This window comes from Aulonocara stuartgranti (assembly GCF_965226115.1).
Source record: "Aulonocara stuartgranti genome assembly, chromosome: 6".
In the NCBI taxonomy this organism is placed as follows: Eukaryota; Metazoa; Chordata; class Actinopteri; order Cichliformes; family Cichlidae; genus Aulonocara; species Aulonocara stuartgranti.
Window position 1 is genome coordinate 20,197,324 of NC_138944.1, and position 22,555 is coordinate 20,219,878.

Below are 22,555 nucleotides of genomic sequence, written 5' to 3' on the forward strand. Positions count from 1 at the left end.
CACCTGTTTTTGAAATCTGCACTTCCAAAACACAGGCATAGAGACAAACGCACTGCACCATAACATCTAAAAGCATTTATTTTTTTTTTCTTTTTGGAAAAAATTAAATATGATCATGAGTATAGGCATATTTAGTCCCCGTCATCAACACAACCCACATGGCATCCACTCACTCGATGCTTAAAAATCAGGAATAACCCAACAGAAAACTGACAAAAGTACAAAAAATATTCAATCATAAAAGATGAACAAAAACCTGAACACATACTTGGATAGTTATATATCATTTATGCAATCCAAAGTGACGTACTTCAGAAGTAAAAAAAAGAAAACAAAAGTCATTAAAACCCAGCTCATTTTCAGAGCCTCTGACATGTCCAGGGCACGAGGCAGCGAGCAGAGCTGGGAGCACAGTATCCAGAAATGCTTGACCGCTTAATTTTGTCCATTTACACGCACTGGAAATAAATCAAAAGGCCTTTAAAAGCATTACTGGTGTCACTTGAGAAGCACCTGCAAGTTTCTAACTGGCCTTGTGATGCTATAAACAAGCAAAAGCACCTAAACATACCAAAGTTAGAAACCTAAACTTACCAAAGTGTATAAAATTTTGGTGCCGGTACGTCTGTTAAACGCATCAGGTGTTCCCATATTTAAGCCAACTGCTGCAAAGATTTTAACTGTTTTCACTTAGATATTCAAAAAGTTTTCAGTGGAAAGTTACACAGGCATATTTACAAAATATAACTGTGTAAAAAACCGATGAGAAAAAAAAATATAATAAAAAAAAAAAATACTGTGCAACTCAGACACAAAGAGGAAGAGGTCAAGAGACGTACAGTAGGATTTTCCCAGGGGATTTAATAAGCAACAATCATAACCAGATTAAATCGGCTGTAAAATATCCATCCTGTTTTTTCTTAAAAATGGCTCCACAAAAGAAGCAAAGAGCAACAAACACAAAGGAAAAAAATAACATGATTCTGAGTAAGACCTACATACAATGAGCTTCAAATCATGACTACAAGGTAAAACCTTCTAGAGTGTGTGTGTGTTTGTGTGTGTGCCTGTGTGTGTGTTTTAAGAAAGGTCCATAATGTATCCAGGAAAGCTGTAAGAGTCAGAGGAGCTTGTACGCAGGGTTGGGAGGATATAAGGAAGAGTCTGGCCCAGTCTCTACAGTCTTGGTTTCACCTTCAGTGGTTTCCTCTTTACCTGAAAGACGAAGTTTTGAGTCAGTGTCGGCGCAATCATCATCATCATCATCATCATCAACGTAACATGTACACAAATCCTTAGATAATATTTAGGTTGTTCCTTTAAATCAGGGATCTCCCCAAGAGTTCATCAACTTGTACAAACATCTGTAAAAACTAAAAGGTCAATTCTGAGCAACATCTCAGTAGTGATCACTTTGTAATGCAGGTTGCCCCTAAAACCTGTAGGAACAGTAATCACTTTCAGACCACAGGAATATTTTCATTACCCCAGAGGAGGGTTTTTAAAGCTCCTACATCAGAGTAGGCACTCTCTGCACCGACAGACTGTACGGTGGCGTCACATTAGTGACTCCTTTGCAAAAATCAAAACTGCCATTTTGAAAGCCAGTGATGAGGGATATAGCTACACAAAGAACCCCATAAACCAACAAAAACAAAAACAGGTATACCATCACTTCCACATCCTCCATTGTTGTGTTCATGTCACACACAAATTATGTCACAGGACTTTCAGATAATGGAAAATGACCAAAACCGAGGGAGATAGACTTAAGCCAAGTAGGTATTGGTGGAAAAGGGCTGCAAATGGACATTTTAAGTATAAAGTTGCCGTTCATTTTGCTAGGTACACATGCTCAGTTTCTCATAAACTCAAATCTCTTATCAGTCAATCACTTGTTAGCAACTCAGTCCATTTAGGGAATGCAGACATGGTCACCACAACCTGCTAAGGTTTAAAGTGAGCATCAAAAAGTGGAAGAGAGGTGATTCAAGGGATTCAACATGGTATGGTCCATGGTATGAGTATTTTAGAAGCTGCTGATCTACTGGGATTTACAGGGAATGATCCCAGAAAATATCCAGCGAACAAAAGTTCTCTGGGAGAAAATACTTTGTTGATGCCAGAGGTCAGAGGGGAATAACCAGAAGGCTGTGAGCTGACAGGAAGGCAGCAATAACTGTGCATACCTCATTACAACCAAGGTATGCAGACGAGCATCTCTAAACACACAAGTTTGACTTTAAAGCAGATGGTGTATAGCAGGAGAAGACCACACCGGGTGCCACTCCTGTGAGCCAAGAACAGAAAACTGAGGCTGCAGATCACACATGTCACCAATACTGGACAGCACAAAACTGAGGCTTAATTTCTGCTGCCACACTGGGAAGGTCGGGGTCAGAATTTGGTGTAAATACCATGAAAGTATCTATCTTGGCTTGTATTATGTTTCAGGCTGCTGGTGGTGGTGTAATCATGTGGGGAGTACTTTCTTGTAGCACTCTGGGCTCCTTAGTACACACAGAGCATTATAGCACCCTCTGATGGCTGCTTCCAGCAGGGTCAAGGGCCATGTCACAAAGCTTAATGAAAATGAGTTCACTGTACTCAAATGGCCTCCACGATCACCAGATCTGAATCCAGCAAACCACGTTCCTCTCATTCTCAGACCTCACCTCTGCAGGTCAATCTGTCTCTTTGTCCCTTCGTCATTCTGCTGCTGCTGTTTTGACATCTTGATGTTGATTGACTCTGCAGACGGGTTCGAGTTGGGGTCAGCTGCCCTTTTCCTGCCTCTGCTGGTTCCACCCCCCACTGGTGCTGCTCCTCCCTCTTTGTCAGCTGCTACTGGAGCAGCAGCAGCTGATTTAGGCGGGCGACCACGTCGTTTGACAGGCGACGCTTCTGTCCCGGCATCGGGAGCTGCTTTCTGACTGGGCTCGACCTGGGAAACGGCAATAAGAGTTCAGTTGAGTAAAATCAGTGCTTAAACGCAGGAATGTGTAGTTCCCACGTGAGATTACCTTCTTCACCTCTTCAGCCTTGATGACTGGGTTCTCATTGTTTTCCTGTGCTCTGCTCTCTGATGACTCAATGGTAGAGCTGCTGTTACTGCGAGACGCAGAGAGTGTCAGTGATACCGGAAACTTTATGTCTAAGAGCGAGCGCCTGTAGCATCTGTGTCTGCGTGCTTACCTGTTCTTGTTGATTGTTGAGCTCAGAGGAGAGGAGTTGGTGCTGGTGTTACTGGTTGTGTCTGAAGCTGTGGTGGTCTTGGTGAAGATCCTCCTCCCTGGTACCGTCAGAGGCTTGTTCACTGCTCCTAACACAGGAGCTGGTTTGGGCTACATAGTGAAAGAGAATTCAGCTTTCTGTGCTCAGAATAACATGGAAAAAATTTTAAACCTCTTAGCTCCACATCATGACTCAAATTTAGAGTTTACTGGCAAACTGTGGGTAACAAGCCTAATGTAACGTAACAAGCCTCGGTGTCGTGCATTTACCTTTCCAGTGAGCAGCATTTGTCTCATTTCTGCCGTCAAATACTCTTTATCGTTTTTGAAGTCCTGTTGAAAGAAATTAAAAACAAGACAACTGATCACCGTAAACCCAAAACATAAATAAGGTCATGATTTAGATTCCTAACTGCACATAAGCACAATTTCCCAGCTCTATACCAGCATGAATCACTTTCCATCCCCAGAGTCAAACAGCTCGATTAGCTGAGATGACCAAATGTGTCCAACCCTAACCATTTTCCTGTGTGTGTGTGTGAGACACATATCTTTGTGGGGACCAAAAATTGGAAGTTTACTATGCTTGTGGGGACAAACAGCCTTTATGGTGAGAAAATAAGGGCTGTTCCCCTGAATTTGAAGACTCAAAATGTGGTTTTAGTGTCAGGGTTACAATTAGGTTACAGTTAGGAAAACGCTAAGGTGTGTGTGTGACCTTGTCCTGTATGAGGAAGAACTTGGAGGGTAAGACAGGCTCTTTCGGACAATCCAGGTGACACGCAGTGCTCTTGTTGGCGATCACGAAGAGAGCGACGTCACAGACAATGTACAGTTTCTGTAATCACAACATGAAAGAAAGCCATTCAGTTGCCCGATTGCTAAACACACTGTCTGCCCAATAATGCAGAATCCAAAGATTTTACTTTGTAATTTTAAAGAACAGGAATGACTCAAATTTATAGTTTACTGGCAAACTGTAAATGCAATTCAAAGTATTAACTCTATTATATAAACTACACTGGATGTCCAGTCAAATGTTTTTAAATGTTAAAATGCAAAACTGTAGTAACACTATTACATACCTCGTTGGCCTTTGCATCATCAGGACACTGAGCATCCTTGGTTTGTTTGATATTTTCTACCATCTTCCTAAGAAAGGCATGACTGTTGTTCTCATTCTTGGTCATCAGCACTTCAAGCATGAACCACAGGCATCTATATATGAACACACACACACACACACACACACACACACACACACACACACACACACACACACACTATAAATATTCTTTATGCCACAGCTGTACGATCATCACTTATGTGTATTCACTGGACTTTATAATAGAACAAAAGAGCAATTTAGAAATAAGAGCATTTTTGGAAAGGCAGTCACAGCAGGAGGCTAAATCAAAACACACTCACTCTTTGATGTCTTTGAGCTGCTCATATTCATGCGGTTTTGTGAAGTCTGGGTCATGAGCCAGCAGGTGGATCATGTAAGGAACCACATACTCAGGAAGAAGAGAGACAAGTTTTTCTGAGGAGAAAGAGACAATGGCTAATTTTAATGCGTGTGAGTAACTTTCTATGTCCCCTTTTTCAATGTGGGAAAAAGAAAACGCCAGGTGAAATGTTACTTCCTGAATAAGTATCTCAATAAATCTCAGCCAACAATACTGGTACTTTTTCTGTGATGCTGTGTTTGAATTAGAAAAGCCAAACATAAAACTGTAAAATGACCTTTGGCAGGACAAAAACAAAGCTGTTCTGAATGCTGTAATAAAAACAAACCAACAAATAACCATTATCATCATGTTTCTCTCTTCTGTTTGATGCTTTTTTAATTATGCAGTGACTTAACAACATCTGACTAAAGTATTTATTCCAAAAGCTGTTTTTCCAACTGACTCAAAAGCCTAATATTAACATGACATTAGTAACAATTTGTACTACATTTGGATTAAACGATCCTCTTTCATCATCTAAACTGCCATCTAAGAAAGAGCACATTAAAAACTGATGTTTCGGTGTAGAGAACTGACCCTGAGCGAGGGGGTTTTGTTTGATGTACTCTCTGCGGACGGAGATGTTTTTGAGGAGGCACTGTCGGGCATGTGCGCGGCGCTCCTTCACCGGGTCCTTGGCGCACAGAGCGAACACAGCCAGGTATTCGAGGGGCAGCAGCAATTTCACAAGAGCCAGGTGCAACTTCTGTGCAAAGATCTGACGAACCTGGTAGCACTCGTCCTGCACGGAGGAACAAACCGCGTCAGTGGATATGAAGTTTTTTTTTTTTTACTTTTTCATCGATGACAGAGGCACTAAAGTCTGATATGAAGGTGAGACTTGCATTGATAACGAGGCCACACAGCTGAAACTGCTCAGGTGTGATGATTTCATGGTAACACGGCTCTTGTGCCAACTTCATAATGGCTCCACCTGCAGCCAGCCTCAGACGGGACATGTCCGATTTACTGTCAGGAGTAGGAAAAAACAACCGGTCACCTCAAAACATGAGCCAAGAAAAATTAAGGTCTCCATCCAAAGCACTCCCACACATATGACTTTTAACATCCGTCACTCAGCAAAGGGACCTCCAGCCCCAGGTACCTGATCTTCTTCTGCTCTGTGAGGTCTCCTTCGCTGACCAACATGGCTGACAGCAGGCGCAGGGTGGAGTTCGCTGACTTGGATTGGTTGTTCTTCATTCCTAGTAACCAACGCACGAGCAGTTTGATGGCCTGAACCTTTGGGAACAGAAATTTAAAAAGAGAAAGATCCTTGTTATAAAGATTCTGTTTTTAAAATATAATGAGACAAAACGTTTTGATGAAGAACCTCAAACAGACTGTATTACAACTGAAATCACCTCTTACCTTAGCAAGAACTTCCGGTGAGACTTCCTCATCAGTGGTCCACAGTTTTCCATTCTTGTTTCCTACCGACTGAAGTAACAAAGGCACAAGCCAATCAGATTTTCACTTTTTCTTTTTGTGCGCGTGCGTACACACACACACACACACACACGCACGCACGCACGCACGCACGCACACACACACTTCTTGCCTACATACAGGGGTCTTCACTTACCCGGTCATTCATGAGCAAGTCCTTCACGATGAAGTTGGCAACAATGGATTTCATTGGGGAAGCAAACTGATCTGGAGCCAGCATGGAGATATGGCCCAAGGACACGAGAGGCGTGATGAGCTGCTCTGGGACGTCTGCGTTCAGACTACGTGACAGAGGCTGGAAGAAGAAACAAACGGTGTAAATACATCAATACAAAGAAAGGAAAGATGACAAAATGTTTGAATAAAGCAGCCACATATTTGATATGCAATCGAGGTGATGTAAAATCATACGATTGCTCAAGTGGAATAATTGAATACCTCAAAAATCTGTGCCAGCTGCACTTCCTTGTTGTTGAAGATGGCATGAATACAGTGAACAGCCTGCTTGGCCTGGTGAGGGGTGCCCCGCTTGGCCTTCTGATGCAAGATAGGAATCAGAGTCCTGATGGACAAACAAGAACAAGCGATTAAAGACCAACACAGCTAATTTTGTAATTTGTTTTAACCCCTAACTTAGCATCTTCAAATGTATAGTGCTGTTATTTAATGATTTACCATTGGTGAAGCACCGATAAGTGAGTATATTGAAAGTAAAGGCACATCTCTTGAAACGTAAAGACTCCTGGCGCATTTACGTCTCTGTAAATTTATGTCACTTACGATCTTATCTGCTGTAATTCCGTCTCGATCTTCTGCCCAGTGTTTCTGAAAATCTGGATGGCTGCCTCTGCAACTTTGTCATCCTCCATCTTCAAACACTGGAGCAGAGACTCGTAGGTCTCTGCCGAGTGAAATGCGGTGGGGTGGGTGAAAGACAGAACCTGGAAACAGAGAAGGAAATGTTTTCTAAGCAGCATCATACAGGTATTTTGTTCTTCTTATTATTGTGTGCTGACAATTTGATTTCAGTACACTTTGGTGACAGCATGTACCTTGAGTAGCTCCAGTCCTGAGCGGATGGCTGTATCAGGGGTAACACCTTCCTCATCATCATCAGCTGTGCCCTCAATAGACTTGTTCAACAGCTTTACCAGAGCACTAAAGTAAAAGATGAAACACAGATTATTACTACTCCTATATTAAGCAAATTTATGTCCAAATTTGTTTGGTTACAGCTTCAGGAAGTAAAAAGGGTTGAGTAGAAACTGTTAGACTGCAAAGCATGAGAAGTAAAAGTCATTCAGTACATGTGTTTATTCAGAATGGTGTTTTTCCACAATGAAGAAAGGGTTAAACTTATGCCCTGCCAGAGGCCTGCAGTTACACCTTATCGCCACTAGGTGTCTCAGTGAATGAGGAAAGTCTGTCTATGGTAAAGTGTTACACAATGACAGAGACAAAGCTAGGGCATGAAGCAGTCTGAGTGAGGGGAAGAGACACACTGCTAGTCATACAACTACCTGTTTTGGAGACTATACAAAAACACACTGGTTTACTGTGATCCAGTTTACTGGAATCAGAGTTTAAACTTAAACACATGTTAACATCTTAGCTCTGTTTTGAGTCTGTTCCATCAGTGTTCACATGTGAATTTTTCTGACCTGATGGCTTCAGAGTCGATGTGAACAGGAGCAATACGCTCCAACAGGAACTTCACCATCTCCAGGAACGGGTTAGTGGGCTGTTTGGGGAACGTCAACTTCCGAGTGATTTCCCTCTGCAGAGAGTATAAACAGCATCATAACATCTTAATACTTGTCATTCTGTGCATGTTATTATGCATGCACATTCACAGCAAGTCATGTATTATTAAAACTCTGGTTAAGAGGGGAAAAAGTAAACCTAGCAGTTATTTTGCTCTCTATCACAGTTCAAGACTGAAATCTGTCACAGAAATCTGCATTTTCTTTGACTGACTGGACCTTTAATTGAAAAATAAAGTTGTTTTGGTTATTTCGTGCTTTTGGTCTGATACATTCAAACTAACAGCACTGAAATTAGGGACCAAACCATTAAAGAGAGGAGGCATCAAACATGTCATCTCACCACACAAATCTCAGCTTGTTTGCAGGAGCACGTCGGACTGATGAGCATCTCCAGCTGAACTCGGAGCTTCTCATCCTCACCGAGTACCTGATTGAACTTCTTCATGAAGTCCTGAGCTTTCCCAGCATCTGGGAGGTTCTCTGAAAACACAAGGCAGAGTTATAATAGGCGGTAAGTTATGCACCTAAAGAATTCAAGCTGACCCACTGGATTATCCATCATATACCCACAGACTGCAACAATGACACCTTGACATGAGGACTGGTGTGGCCGAGAGACAAATATTGACCCCATGATTTGTGAACAACACGCTTGGACATATTAAGCAACCATGACAACACTATTTGCATTTATTTAAAGAATAGTGATATTGTGCTATATATACACAAATACACACTGTTTCAATGGTGGATACTAGGACTAATACTGGGCCAAAGTTTCAAATAAAAAAATGCAAATAATCAGGGTAAAAAGCTCAGGTTTCAAACTGCTTTAAACACTCGTCTAGTTTCTGACAGTTTCTCTAGTCTTGGCTCTGTGTGATGTAAAAGAGAGAGCCTGTCTTTAATGTGAACACATCTCCGGCTGTGAGTAAATGGTAAATGAACTGGTTCGTATATGGTGCTTTTCTCCTTTACCTGAGCACTTTAAGCACTTTATACAACATGCATCACTCACCCATTAACACCCTAATGAAAGCATCATAGAGGAACTTGGGGTTCAGTATCTTGCCCAAGGATACAGGCTGAAGCCGCCAGTGATCAAACTACCAACCTTCCAATTAGAAGATGACCTGGTAAGCTACAGCCAGGAGGTAGGTTATTAGTGTGAGGACAAATAACCCACTTGCTGCTCAAACCGTGCTTATGAGGGGCAACCAATCAAAGAAAGACGATTTAAAGAGAAGCTGGCCTTAAAGAACAAGGACCTGTCTAGTGTTTGTGTGTATGCAACTTACTGGCAATACTCATCAACTTCCCAAACATTGCTGTGTTGTTGGCCTCAGACTAAGAGAAAGGGAGAGAGAGAAAAAGAACCAGGTTATAGTTTTAAAGAATAGGAGGAACAGGTGATCAGTGCGTGTGTTTGCATAAATGTACCACTGGCAGCTTGTGGAGGTCAAGCAGCTCCTTGACGAGGCCTCTGAGCATGTTCTGACACTTCCACATCTCATTCAGGGCCCTGAAAGCAAAAATTAATTACACCAAGAGAGAAAAAAGTATTCAGTCTTGTTATGCTTCTTTGAAGTCCACTTGTCTGCCGCCTGGGGCACATTTGTAAGTTGTGCATTGTAAAACAAATTATCTGCAGACAAGTCCACGGCGCCACAAAAAACAAAAACCAGACAGGCACACAGACATCCGCAAAGACCCTTACGGTTACCGCAAGATGATGAAATTTATGTCACACAGACTCTACGGGACGCATACATGTGTAAAGAATAATCCAGGCAGTTTTATGGTGTGTGTAATATAAAAATATACTGGTCATTTTTCATTTGTACGTATCTATGATGATTTGATGGTGTCATTAGTGTGGGTTTACTGACTTGACAGCGTTCGTGTCCAGGCAGGCATACAGGTAGTAGAGGCATTTCATCTTCTCCTCTGTATCAAGATTGTGAGGGACCATGTACTGGGCAAAGATCTTCTCAACTAATAACCTGCAGGAAAGGAAGGAAGAATTGTTTGAAAACACAGAAAAATCAATAAATCAGCTAGGGTGCAAGTTTAAAGGCCTTCTCTGCTTTAAACACTACCCAGTAGTGGACAACTAGCCTTATTCTGCAACATTAATCCAGGAGAAAAACTCATTATCAAAAACACTGTAGGAAAACAGTTCCTTTAAAACACATCAGTCCTCTTAGCCTGCAGCAAAGACCTGGTGCTGTAAAGTGGTGCACTGAATTGGTCTGTCAGCCTCATTTCTGATTACCGGAGTTGCTGCTAAGGCTGGTCTGCAGGTCACAAGGTACAAATGCTCAAATATTTCACCTCAGTCCTCCTAACACAATTATCAATTAATTGAATCTAAAACTTATCCGCACTGTTTCTTTTCCTAAAAATGAAAAACAAAATAACTTCAGTACTTTTACTTTTTTGCCCTAGCAGATTCGCTTTTGCCTTTTAAAATGCAAATGAAATATAAACAAAACAAACAATAGAAAATAAAAAGTAAACCTCTTGGGTTTTGTGAATTTGATTCTTAGCAGCAGTAAATCATTAGTCCAATTTGTAAAGCCTGCATGTTCTCACTTGTCGTCGATGCTGTTCTGGTAGTAGATGTGCAGCAGTTTGTCTTTGATCCAGCTGATCTTTTGGGCAGACTCTTTTCCAGCCTCGTGGTGCAGACAGTATTTCTTGTAAAGCTGAGCCAGGCCCATCATGGCCTCCTTACGCACACGCCACTGCAGCAAGAGGGAGGAAAAGGGAAGAGAAAAAGATTAAAGATGAAAAAAATGTAATTAAGATTTTGGAAGTACATTATATTATTTCTTGTTTGATAAAGAAATTATGTTGCATTCAGGGAAATTTCATCTCTTTTATGAACACTGTTATATGTTATACATAATTCACTTCATAAGGTCAATAACTACTGATGATGGCACTAAAATTACACTATTGTTGCCATGACAACGTTAAGTGACAAGCCAATAAACCCACACGTCACTAGTTCTAATGTAACACATCCCCGTTACAATATCTGTACTACAAATATTTATCTTACCCTCTTGTCTAAGGTCCTTTCCCGTACAAAGCCTAACAGCTGGTCATTGACCAAGTTGAGGTCTTTTTTCCCAGCATTAATGATGGTGACGATGACATCATGACGAATGGCTTCCTCTGGGTCGTGGGAACGCACCTTCAAATACTCTGAGGGAATAAAGAATAATAAAGATAAGCAAGAATATTTCTGTTAAATCAAGATGAAAAACAGCAGGTTAAGGCTGAAAGTGGAAAAACTCCCAAACACAAAAAAACAAAGCAAACCTGTCAGGTCTTTTGCCAAGTCTGGGTGGTTCATGAGGCAGTGGCTGGCAAACTTTACACACTCTAGCCTGACTGGTACATGGATGTCATTGAACCTGGAAACCAAAATACAGTTACACATAATTAATTTAATTAGGCATTAAACTTTGTAGGTAAAAGAAAAAGTGCCTCAGTAAAACTTAGTAAATAAGACTGATGAGGCCTACACTGTTTCCCCACACAGACTTTACATAGACAGGTCTCACAGGCACCAAAGAATAATTGGCCACTTATTTTAAACATTTCTTTTCTTCTTTAAGTTTTTACACAGAAAACGCCCTCTCTGCAATAAAAGTACTAGAGGAAAATCCCCTCGCTATTATTTTTAAAGGTTAGTCACTGCTTATTAGTGAGCCTGTGCCCTTCCTGCCTTGTGTTTTCTCTGCTGTCTGACTCACTGGCCAAGTTGCTCTTGTGGTGGTCCTCACTATCGTTCGGTTAGATCACCAAAGATGACTATGTCCTGCTTGATGTGCTTCAACCCCACAGTCTTGGACTTACTGCAAGCTCAAACTAGAACGTTGGGTTACTTAATTCCTGGTTCTTTGATAACAGAGTCAGGTGTTTCACTGTGGGAATCGCCTTGGTGTGACCAACTACGGAAGTCACGATTCCCATAGTGAAACACAGAGCGAAGTTAGAAAAAGAACCTTTATTCAGCTGCCTCTAAATAGAGAGCTGAGTCCACCTCCTTACAGGACTCCTTAAATGAAGGGATCTTTGTTCTGCTCTGGACAGCTGCTGTAACCAGAACCAGGTAGAGCATTTTTGCATTCACCGCAACACCAAACGACCCAAGATTGGAGAGCAGAACAAGGACTTTCCATTACCGGGTGAAGTCCACTGAGTGTGGGAAACATTTGCTGTCCTTTGACCTTAATTATTATACTTCAAAATTAACTACCAAAACATGTGGCTTGCATACACACATGCACAGATAACCCCATCACCCCAACCCTCACCTGTCAACACCATGAATAGGATCCAAATCTGTAGGAAACCCAACTAGCAGGACAAATCTGTACACATTTTACTGATAGGTGAGCTGAGGTCACACTTTACACTGTTCACCAATTCTCCATTAATCTGAGCTCTTTTTGGAGCCAGGAAACTTTCCCTTTTCCCCCATTGTGCTAAATGGATAGACCAGTTCCCAACTAAAACACTACAGATCCAATTTATAGATAAATCATAAGATGATGGAAGTAAATTCACTTCTCTCTACATAACTTCTCCTTAACTAATATAATTGTAATAAAAATTACATTTTTGCAATAATGCCATCTCTTTACACGTTTCTGTGTCTCTCGTGACTGAATCGAGGCAGCTTAAAACATTACTTCATGTCTGTGTTGACGTCACCCACCGTCCTAGGAAGCACTGCCACAGCGGTCTGTTCTGCGAGGCCAGCTCAGAGTCTTTGGCCCCGAACAACTTTGCCAGCAACCGTACAACAGCAAGACGCTCCTCACCATCATTGCTCTGCAAACACAACACACACACACACACTTATTTTTAATACCGGCTGCAGCTTTTATCTTGAAGCTGTTATTAATACTGTTCATATCTTGTGCTCAGACCCATTTCACATACTGCTGCACACACAGAGCAGCGCGTGTGTTTCAGCCACTCCCTTGAAGACAGTTTTATTTTAAAGTATGAATTTTTTTTTCCCACTTGTTGGTCACTCATTCTAACAGTATCTACAGAAACGGCTCAGTTATGACGGCAGACTCAATACAGAGGTGGCTTACTGTGATGGTGTAAAGGTACTGGGCACTCAAAGAGTCATGTCATGACCAAAAACGACTTCATACAAGAAAAGCTGGTCTTCAAAAACATCTGCGTGACAAACAAAACAACTGAGCATCTAACTAAGAAAAGGAAAAGTGAATGAAAGATAACAGACGAGTCATTACTCAGTGGTGATGCAAGATGAAACCTCAGTGATGCACTGATATCTCAGCCAAGAGTGCGTTTTGGCAGATATCGCCTTGCTGACTGATATCAAACATGACTAGGTTTACTGATGTCTGTGGCTGATGTTTATCGGCTCTACCACATGACTCTTGCTCTCGCTAAATTTTCAGAGCTCATTGGATGACAAACTGAAATATATTAAAGCAGGTCATATTTTATGATGAAGATTTCTTGTTCTAAAGAACAAGATCACAGAGCAAGCGACGGAAATCAGCTTTCGCTGAAGGGTGGCTGGCCTCTCCCTTAGGGTGATGAGTTCAGTTATTTGAGACATCCACATTGAAAGGAGTCAGTTAAGGTTTAACAAGGATGCCTCCCAGGTGAGGTGTTTTGGATATGTCCCACCGGGAGGTGGCCCAGGACATGCTGGAGAGATATCTCTCAACATGTCTGGCAACATCTGTGTGTTCCCCCAGATAAACTAGAGGTGGCTGGGGAGAGGGAGGTCTGGGCTTCTCTGCTTAGGCTGATGCTCCTGCAATTTGCCCCAGATAAGCAGAAGAAAATGGATGGATGGATGATTTTTAATAATAATAATAATAATAATAATAATGGATTGCATTTATATAGCGCTTTTCTAGGCACCCAAAGCGCTTTACAATGCCACTATTCATTCTCTCTCGCATTCACACACTGGTGGAGGCAGCTACAGTTGTAGCCACAGCTGCCCTGGGGCAGACTGACAGAAGCGAGGCTGCCATATCGCACCATCGGCCCCTCTGGCCAACACCAGTAGGCGGTAGGTGAAGTGTCTTGCCCAAGGACACAACGACCAGGAAAGACAGAGCTGGGGATCGAACTGGCAACCTTCCAGTTACAAGATGAGCTTCCCAACCCCCTGAACCACGGACGCCCACCACGGACGATTTTTAAGGAAAATGAACAGGATAAAATAAAGGTACCAGCTGCCAAATTGTGAACATAAGTACTCCCAAAGAGAGTCACAAATGGCTGCATTGATATGTAAAATTGCTGAACTCACAACGGTCAGTAAGAGAGAAAAGGTTTATGCAAAGAAATACTTTAATATTATTTATTTCATGCCTCCTTATGTGTTCTGAAAACCAGGTTTAATGAAATTATCGATATTTTCATATGAAGATTCTGGCACGTTATATTAGAGGAAGCAAACAAAGCCTTGGCCACTAGCCTCAAGCAGAACTGAGTGGCCAACAGAGGTCTGTAAGCTCACTTCTTTCTAAATCTAATTCAAACCATTAGCCTGCACTCCTCAAGGGACATGAAGGTAATGAATCACATTCTGCACAGGCCCCTTCTGGAGCCAGAAAAAGATTTATGCTACTTAAAAAACAAAAACAAATCTCATTAAGATGAATCTAGATTAGTCAAATACAGTCCTCCGCTTTTCCTTTAACCTTCAGTAAGTTGACAACCCATTAAACACCAACACCACAAAGGTTAAATAATATTAAAAATGCATACTGTTAATCAACAACAGGGTTAAAGTCTGTTTTGTGATTGTTGTCTTCACCTTAAGCTTGAACTCCAGCTGTGGCATGACAGAGGTAAGCAGCATAGGATCAATGGCAAACAGTTCCTGGATGAGGTCAAAGACGTGCTCTGATAAATCGCTGACTGATGACTTGCCCATCACTAAAACCTGATTGAAGAACTAAAGATGAAAAATAAAACACTGCATTAGATTAAAAAAAACAAAACGTTAGAGACACTGAAATTTAAACGAACCAAATACAAGGGAGAAGGTGCAAGTAAAACATTAAAATATGCAACTGAGTGCAGGACGCTACGCACATTTGCAATACATGTCTCGATGGTCTGGACAGTCCTCTTCAGCAGAGTCTTAGCAAGATCATATGCTTGCTTGTTCAGATTCTGTTCCAAAGAAGGTGAAAAATGAAAATTAAATCCGGTGAAGTGTATTATTCTTTTGATTTTATATTGTACATTGCTATGTTATTTGCTGTTTACCTTGTGTGCAGGGATGAGATTAATGAGGATGGTGTCCAGCAGCTCCTGTGTGACACCATCTCCCTCCATGATGATAGAACTCATCAGATCCAACATGTGCATCTGTACCTTGTGGTTATGGCTGTTACTATGAAGGAAGAAAGACAGAAATCATTTCAGTGTAATAACAGGAGGAATAATTAAACAAACAAAAATAAAAACAATAATAATGATAATCAAAAACTAACTATAAACAATTGATACAGTGTTTATTATAATCCCATTTAGTAGTAAAATCTAAAAGCATACATGTCTTTATGCTAAAATAAATCACATCTATCGGTTTTCCTTCAAGTTACATATTTTAAACTCTGGTGTAAAAAGAGTTTGACAGACTCGAGCAATAACAAAAGTCTTTACTTGATAACAGAGAAGAGTGTTTTGAAAAGCTGGATGAAGATCTCATTGCAGTCCTCCAGCTCAAAGCAAATGTTGTACGACTTCACCCAAGCCAGGTTCTATAGAAAACAACAAAGCCATAAATGTTACTGTTTTTTTTAGCAGTTAATACTATTACCACGTACTTTACCTTAAACTAAAATCCATAAACACACTGACTGTGTATGGTTAAAAGCTTATGATACTATCAAATATTTACTATTAAATATGACAACGCAAAGTAACATATCCTGCTATTTCAGTAGCTGGAAACAGAGAATGGAAATTTTCCATGAAAACAGATTAAATTATTAATTACTTTTTTTTTTTGTTAGTCACCCAAACAGTTTTAGCTCCAAACATAAACAGTGATCTCTCCTTTAGCACCTTACCTCCAGCAGGTAGAAGTATCGGTTAAACTGAGGACTCTTGGTGTCTTCTAGTCCCTTTAACTGTCTAGTGATGAAGAGGAAGATGTCCTAGGGAATTTTGGGAAATTGAGTTAGTGCTGTTGAGTACACACAAGTTTCACAGTAGTAGTGACAAAGATGCTCAATGGAGGGCTTGCAACCAATATTCACTTGAGGTGTGCATCATGGGAAAATAACATTGCCGTGGTTTTGAATGAAAGAACTAGACGTCAACGCTGTAATCTTGCTGCAAATTCAACCATGTCATTAATTCACAACTCAATTTTGTTTACTTTTGATGTAAAATGATATTAATGGACTCAATAAGATCTGAGCACATTTTTAAAGGGGTATGCACAATTACTAAACTTAGAGATTAAGCTTTGGTCCCTCACTAGTAAGGGCAATGTGTAACCACATGTGGTGCAGGTGTTAACCCATCAGGAAAGAAAGCCACTGACGCTAACAGTTTTAACATTAGCCACACCCCGGCAAACCAATATGACCCTGCATGTGTGCATGAGATCACAGTAGACGCACATTTCAGGGTCATTTTGGTTCACCATAAACTAGCAATCAAACACACTCAACTATTAGCCAGGAAACAGGCCAATAAGTGAACAAAAGTCAATATTTTGATTTAGTCCATAAATTTGATGACAGCTGTCATTTCAACTTGTCTAATCATCAAAAATCTGGACTACTATAAGACTCCCTTGAAGACAGTGTTCAGTCCAAGGTTGGTATCTAACCTTGAGTTTATCATGGGAGGTATAGGGAGCCTCAGGGGCATAGATCCTGAAGATATCAGCCAGGCAGCAGGCCACTAGTAGCCGAACATCTTTATTGGGGTTCCTAAGGAAGAACTCTGATGCAAGGTGGAGTGCCAGGCCGAGGTATTGCTGCTTTTCCTCTTCTGAGTCTTGATCCATGTCCATGTATGTCTTCACCACCATCTGTTAAACAGAGAGACAAGGGTGGAGGTTGAAATGGTGGATGCATGCATTTAAAAAAAATAAAGCAAGTGGAATATTTCAATGTTTCAATACAAAATACAAAATATAGTTGCTTGTGTTTCCAGTGTTTTTGTCATAGAAAAAAAAGGTATGTAAAAAGTATGAGGTGAGCTACATCTTACCCAAACCTTCTACTACAGACCTTCTGGCTAACAGCAACATCTCTAAGCCAATGGGGAATGCGCCCTAAGAAGTTCTACAAAAATTGCTGAATGGCCTTTACATACAATGCAATTGTAATGTAATTAATCCCCTTAATAGAAAAGCAGTCTCACCAAAACATCCACCAGAGAGAGCAGACAGGTTACTTTTCATCTGTATGACATAAGACAGGTACTGCCATGAGAGGCACACGTTTTCCTTATCCATTTATGAGTTTCTCCTCTACAAACATTTGCAATGTACTTTGTGATGTATGGCTGACCACTAGACCAGCTACACCTGCAAATGAACAACAACTCCACTGTCTTGGATTGCAGCTGATAAAGGTAGTCATTGTTTTGCTCTGGAGCCCAACAAAGCCGAGCTCCAAGACGGTGACCCTGGACTACATCTAACCCAGAGATGATGTCTTCTTTAGCAAAGCAGCTGGATAATAATATGGACCACCACATCAGCAACCTGCTCAGCAGGCTAGCAAATATAGAAATTGGGACGGGCTTTAAAACAAGAAAGACCAAATTATTGATGCACGGCATCATTATCTTCGAACATTTAAGGAAACAGAGGTACCAATGACAAGAGGTACCAATGCTGTGGGTTATAAAGAGTTAAATGACTAATATAAAAAGACAACTTGAGAAAGTGGCAGCTTTCCAGCACTCATCGGTGTTGATGTTGTCGTTGCCCTTTGGATTATCACACAACACAAACTTCAGTTGAGGACCTTTTTATTTCTCAGTAAAATGAAACACTGGCTTCTCAAGCTTATCTTCACACCAGTCTTATCAATCCAATGACTTTTTACAGCTACGATATCTCTCTTTAAGCTGCTGCTTCCTCTGTGCGTGAGTGTTTATGTGTATGAGAGCCAGCTGAAGCATAGCAGTAGAGCTCAATAACCAGCCAGCAGGGGTGGGGGATGGGCCAAGAGCTCCAGCAGACTGCAGAGCACCACAATTACTCTTACAGACAGACACACACATACACACCTTTCACTCCTACACACACTCGCACATGCACCCCAAGCTTCTCTACTCTCTGTTGGAACACTCGCTACTCAGAGCTGAGGCCCTCCACGCTAAATGTGTGGGACTGTTTACTTGCATTTCTGCAACCTAAATATAACAAAATCTCTAGTTCAGTGATAAAATGTAAGTGACGCATTTTCAAATAACTGCTAAACCAAGTTCTTGACTCTTGAATCTACAACTGCTAAACGTCAGGCGAAAATTAGGCTGAAGTCCTTTCAGCTCAAAACCTTTCTGTGTATATACAAAGGCAGCTATTAATGAAGCTTTACCTACCTTAATTTTAACAGTCACAGGTCTTTAATCAGGTGCATCATCAATCAAATCTGATACGGACGTTTGCTCTCTTTACTACAAATTAAACATCTACCATCTGTGCTGTTCCAGTTTTTCCTCATTATTTTCAATCAAGAATGCTCTGAGTAGTGTGTGTCCTTGTTATGATTAAGCCACAACTTTATCCTCTAACATGTTTATTTCAACTCCTTCCTCTTAAGAGTCTGTTTGGAGAACAAATGCATAGTGAGGGCCTTGTAGTGTAGTGTTACTGCGGACTATTCGTCATGATTACAACAAAACTAAAGGCACGTGGACATTTACAGAGGTTCACTTTGACCACCTAAAGCATACAGACCCAAGTGGGCTATGGATGCCTTAAGTATAACACTGATGTAACAAGTACAAAGAGGACAGTAGAAACAGTGAAGCCAGGTCAAGTACAATGTTTTACTCAAATCATCCAAGACCACAAGTTCTACTCTTGTGCAAATCTAATGTGTAAAACACCAGCCAGAGTTCATTATCAAACTAACTAATCAAAAAGTCCAAGAGCCACATTTATAGCCACTCCCATTCATTGCACGTCAGCATGTTGGTTATGAATTTCTACAGACAAAAAACAGAAGCTTTCTCTAAATAGACTAATGGCTACTTTTGAAGCAGCCTGAGACAGTAGCCACCTCCACATATAGAGATGACTGACAAGAGCTCAGAGTAGTTTTCACACATGAACTCCTTACAATGAGAACCAGGTCTGTCCTTTCTCACATGCAGTACACAACAGGAAGTAGTCCACTTCAGACGCATTTTGACAACTGGAAATATTCTGTGTGGTTTGACAGGGCTGAGTGCAGCAGGAAAATACGTCACCCACTTTGAATAGATCTAACTGTTACTTGCACTGTGCTCACATGGGCTCATTTGTGGGAAGATCGCAGGTTAAAGACCGTTTAATGTCCAAACCAACTGCGCCAAACGTGTTCTCGCACGTCCCTCTGTTGGGTAACAATTAGAAACCCACAGAGCAGCGCATGTGTAAAGACATTTAGTGTCTAACGACACAACTTTTTAAATTTTATTCACATTTTACTCTTGTCTGTAGTGAGACTGTTGATTTTAACTGGTAACAAGTGCTGAAAATCTTCATGTTGGTGCTTTAGAAGTAAAATTTGGTTATAGTTTTATTTTTATAGTTACATTTTAAGGCTGATGGAATATTTTAATTAAGAAAACGCTTTTTAGAATTGGAAAAAACAACCAATAAGACATATTAAGGCGTGATGAATTTTTTATCTGCCTAGTAATTGCACCTCAAGTGTACCAAACATCACAGCTGCAACTTCAAAATCCAAGTCCTCCAAAACACTCTGTTTATGTGCTCAGCAGTTGACAAGTTGTCTTGTCAGATGCAGCTTGACAAGACTGTTTGCATGAAATTGCAGCAAGCAGCTGGTCACCTAGAGGTTGAACTTTCAACCACCTTAACCTCTAGTCTCCAAGTAATCAATTCGGACTGACTGCAATTACTCTGAGACAGACGAAGGCAAAGGTTTGCAAGTGTTTCTCATCCAGTTTATGAAGATTGTCAACAACCAGCTGTATTCTGGTTATGTCTCTATATAAACGCAAGAGCAAGATACTCTTATGACGCTTCGAGCGACGCCATTGACCAGCCAATCACTGGCATGCTATCTGTCAACGTCACATTTTTGGATTACCTTGGACCACTTTGAACCCTGGCAGAGTAGGTACTAAAAAAGGACCTGTACCAGGCACTAGGGCTGCCACAATTAGTCGACTAGTCACGATTACGTCGACTATTAAAATCGTTGACGACTAATTTAATAGTCGACGCGTCGTTTGACGCTTTGTAAGATTCCAAAAGACGCAGGAATAAGTAGTAGAATTTAAGAGTGTAATAACGGACTGAAACAGAAGATGGCAGCACTGCATGTACAAGGATGCCAGCTGCCGTTAAACCCCGAAGAAGAAGCTGTGTCCCAGAATTCATAGCACGGCCCAGCTCAGTTTCCAACGATGGTGGCAGCTAGTTAGTTTTAATATTACTCCTATTTATTCTTTCTGAGTCAAATATCTGCTCAGTTTATCAAGACACCACATATTTTCAAAAGCGCTCCGACGTTTTCGGAGATGTCTGTTACGAGCCAGTGAGACCACCGGACTCCCGGCAAACCGTTTTCAAACCCACCGCCGTCTTTCGCTACTCAGGTTAAATATGATATATATATATATATATATATATAAGTCACTTAGATAACTTAAAAATGTTATTGTTTGGCTTTTTTTAGTATTTTATTTGTTCCTGATTAAATCGGTTTGGCTGAGATTAAAGTTATAGTTTTTACACAGCTGAATAAATGTCAAGCAGATTAAACTTCACCGAAACAATCTGCAAATGTCATTAAAATTTAATAAACTCTCATGTTGTCTTTATTTTTAGTTAGCACATACCTTAAACACTTAAAGCTGTAAGCTAATGATCGTTAATAAGAGCAGATGCATGCTGGTGCATAGGGTTGGGCCATATTATACCGTTCACGGTAATACCGGTATAATGTTAGGCAACGATAGGAAAATGAAATATCGCGATAGAATATGAGTAAAACACGCATGCGCAGTGGCTTTGTTTTCATATGCACATGGCCGATTGTTGAGTGAAACAAATGAACCAGAATTGGTTTGTAAAAATGGTGCAACTTCAGTGATGTGGAACTGGTTTGGTGTTTGTCCGTCAGATACATGACAAAGCACATTTTTTTGCAGAACATGCAAGCGGCCGTTGTTATTGTCATATTTGTCGGACTAAGATGCTCTTAAATCTGGGAGTAATCTGGGTCCTAAACCCCCTCTTCAGGTCAAACGAACACTGCAGCATCACTGAGAGTTAAAAACTGTCTAAATTCTTTCATCTTTAATAAAACGATCAGCATTGCTGCTTTACCAGGTGTAACTATGAAGTTTAACTTCCAGGCATCCATGAAAACAAAATTTATTACATTTAACGGAGTTAGAAGTTAGCAGGAAGCTAGCGGAAGTTAGCTCGCTAGTTTCGCTAGCATGTTCTGACTGAGAGATTTCTGAAAAAAATCAAACGTACAGCTCTGCTATCACTTCCAACATAAATGAAGACAGGAAACTAAACAGCAGTGACGTTTATAGGGTTACTGAAGTTGGGCTAGCTGGTATTTAATGATGTGCTACGTGATCGCTAGCAACACAGCTATGTTAGCATAATATAAACAGTGAAGCTGGAGGACGAACACTAACACTTTTCCACTTAAAAAAGTTAACGTTAAGGTTTCTGATAGTTAGAGACAAATGCAATCGCATGGCAGGATGCTGTAAACGGACCAAACTTCAGTCAGAAGAACAACTGAGATAATCCATCCACAATACGAGGTTAGTCATTAATATACTGCAACAACATGGGAACAGAGCAGCTGCCAGAGAATTCAACATTAATGAATCAATGGTACAGAAGTGGAGGAAGCAAGAAGAATGAGTTTAATAAAGTTTGATTTATCTGACTGCTTTGTTTCGCTTAATGTGCCTTATAATCCCGTGCAACTTATGGTCCGAAAAATGCGTACTGCACACTGCAGTTTAATGTTGCAAAGCACCTCTTTTTAACTTCAGTGGATATTATACATGGTTATGCTCAGGATATGTCAGCCCATTTCTACTGGAAATGCCTTTTGGTTAAACTTTCAGCAAGGCATTTGCATTTGCACTGTTACATTTTTATAAAGCTTTAATGTACATAAAAAACAGCTTCTTGTTTAAGTGAAAATAAATGGAAGGTTGTCTTTTTGCGCTAGTAATGTTGTGGAGTTGTATTTTGTCTCGCATCAATTATATCGTCAGTTATATCGTTATCGCAAATTTTCAAATATATATCGTGATAAATATTTTTGGCCATATCGCCCTGCTCTACTGGTGCAATAAGCTGTATGTTTTATGTCCA

General features: G+C 40.7%; 1 protein-coding gene across 3 annotated transcripts in view; it reads right to left on the reverse strand.

Annotated features, from left to right (window-relative positions):
* Positions 1-60: 60 nt before the first annotated feature.
* pds5a (PDS5 cohesin associated factor A) overlaps positions 61-22,555 on the reverse strand; it is a 30,272-nt gene continuing 7,777 nt past the window's right edge. For 2 of the 3 annotated variants that reach the window (XM_082535522.1, XM_082535523.1), the window contains exons 3-33: positions 16,838-17,041; positions 16,068-16,154; positions 15,658-15,755; positions 15,259-15,385; positions 15,082-15,162; positions 14,801-14,941; positions 12,695-12,810; positions 11,290-11,384; positions 11,027-11,172; positions 10,555-10,706; positions 9,849-9,962; positions 9,400-9,481; positions 9,258-9,306; positions 8,300-8,439; positions 7,855-7,970; positions 7,246-7,351; positions 6,974-7,134; positions 6,632-6,755; positions 6,330-6,488; positions 6,116-6,184; positions 5,850-5,986; positions 5,590-5,713; positions 5,282-5,486; positions 4,662-4,776; positions 4,319-4,451; positions 3,952-4,071; positions 3,504-3,566; positions 3,196-3,344; positions 3,024-3,111; positions 2,676-2,944; positions 61-1,215 (exon numbers count right to left, since the gene is read on the reverse strand). In XM_082535522.1, the coding sequence (XP_082391648.1) occupies positions 1,212-1,215; positions 2,676-2,944; positions 3,024-3,111; positions 3,196-3,344; positions 3,504-3,566; positions 3,952-4,071; positions 4,319-4,451; positions 4,662-4,776; positions 5,282-5,486; positions 5,590-5,713; positions 5,850-5,986; positions 6,116-6,184; positions 6,330-6,488; positions 6,632-6,755; positions 6,974-7,134; positions 7,246-7,351; positions 7,855-7,970; positions 8,300-8,439; positions 9,258-9,306; positions 9,400-9,481; positions 9,849-9,962; positions 10,555-10,706; positions 11,027-11,172; positions 11,290-11,384; positions 12,695-12,810; positions 14,801-14,941; positions 15,082-15,162; positions 15,259-15,385; positions 15,658-15,755; positions 16,068-16,154; positions 16,838-17,041 (3,774 nt within the window). In that variant the 3' untranslated portion in view covers positions 61-1,211. The remainder of the gene's footprint in view (positions 1,216-2,675; positions 2,945-3,023; positions 3,112-3,195; positions 3,345-3,503; positions 3,567-3,951; positions 4,072-4,318; positions 4,452-4,661; positions 4,777-5,281; positions 5,487-5,589; positions 5,714-5,849; positions 5,987-6,115; positions 6,185-6,329; positions 6,489-6,631; positions 6,756-6,973; positions 7,135-7,245; positions 7,352-7,854; positions 7,971-8,299; positions 8,440-9,257; positions 9,307-9,399; positions 9,482-9,848; positions 9,963-10,554; positions 10,707-11,026; positions 11,173-11,289; positions 11,385-12,694; positions 12,811-14,800; positions 14,942-15,081; positions 15,163-15,258; positions 15,386-15,657; positions 15,756-16,067; positions 16,155-16,837; positions 17,042-22,555) is intronic. The other variant, XM_082535524.1, reaches the window with a different exon arrangement.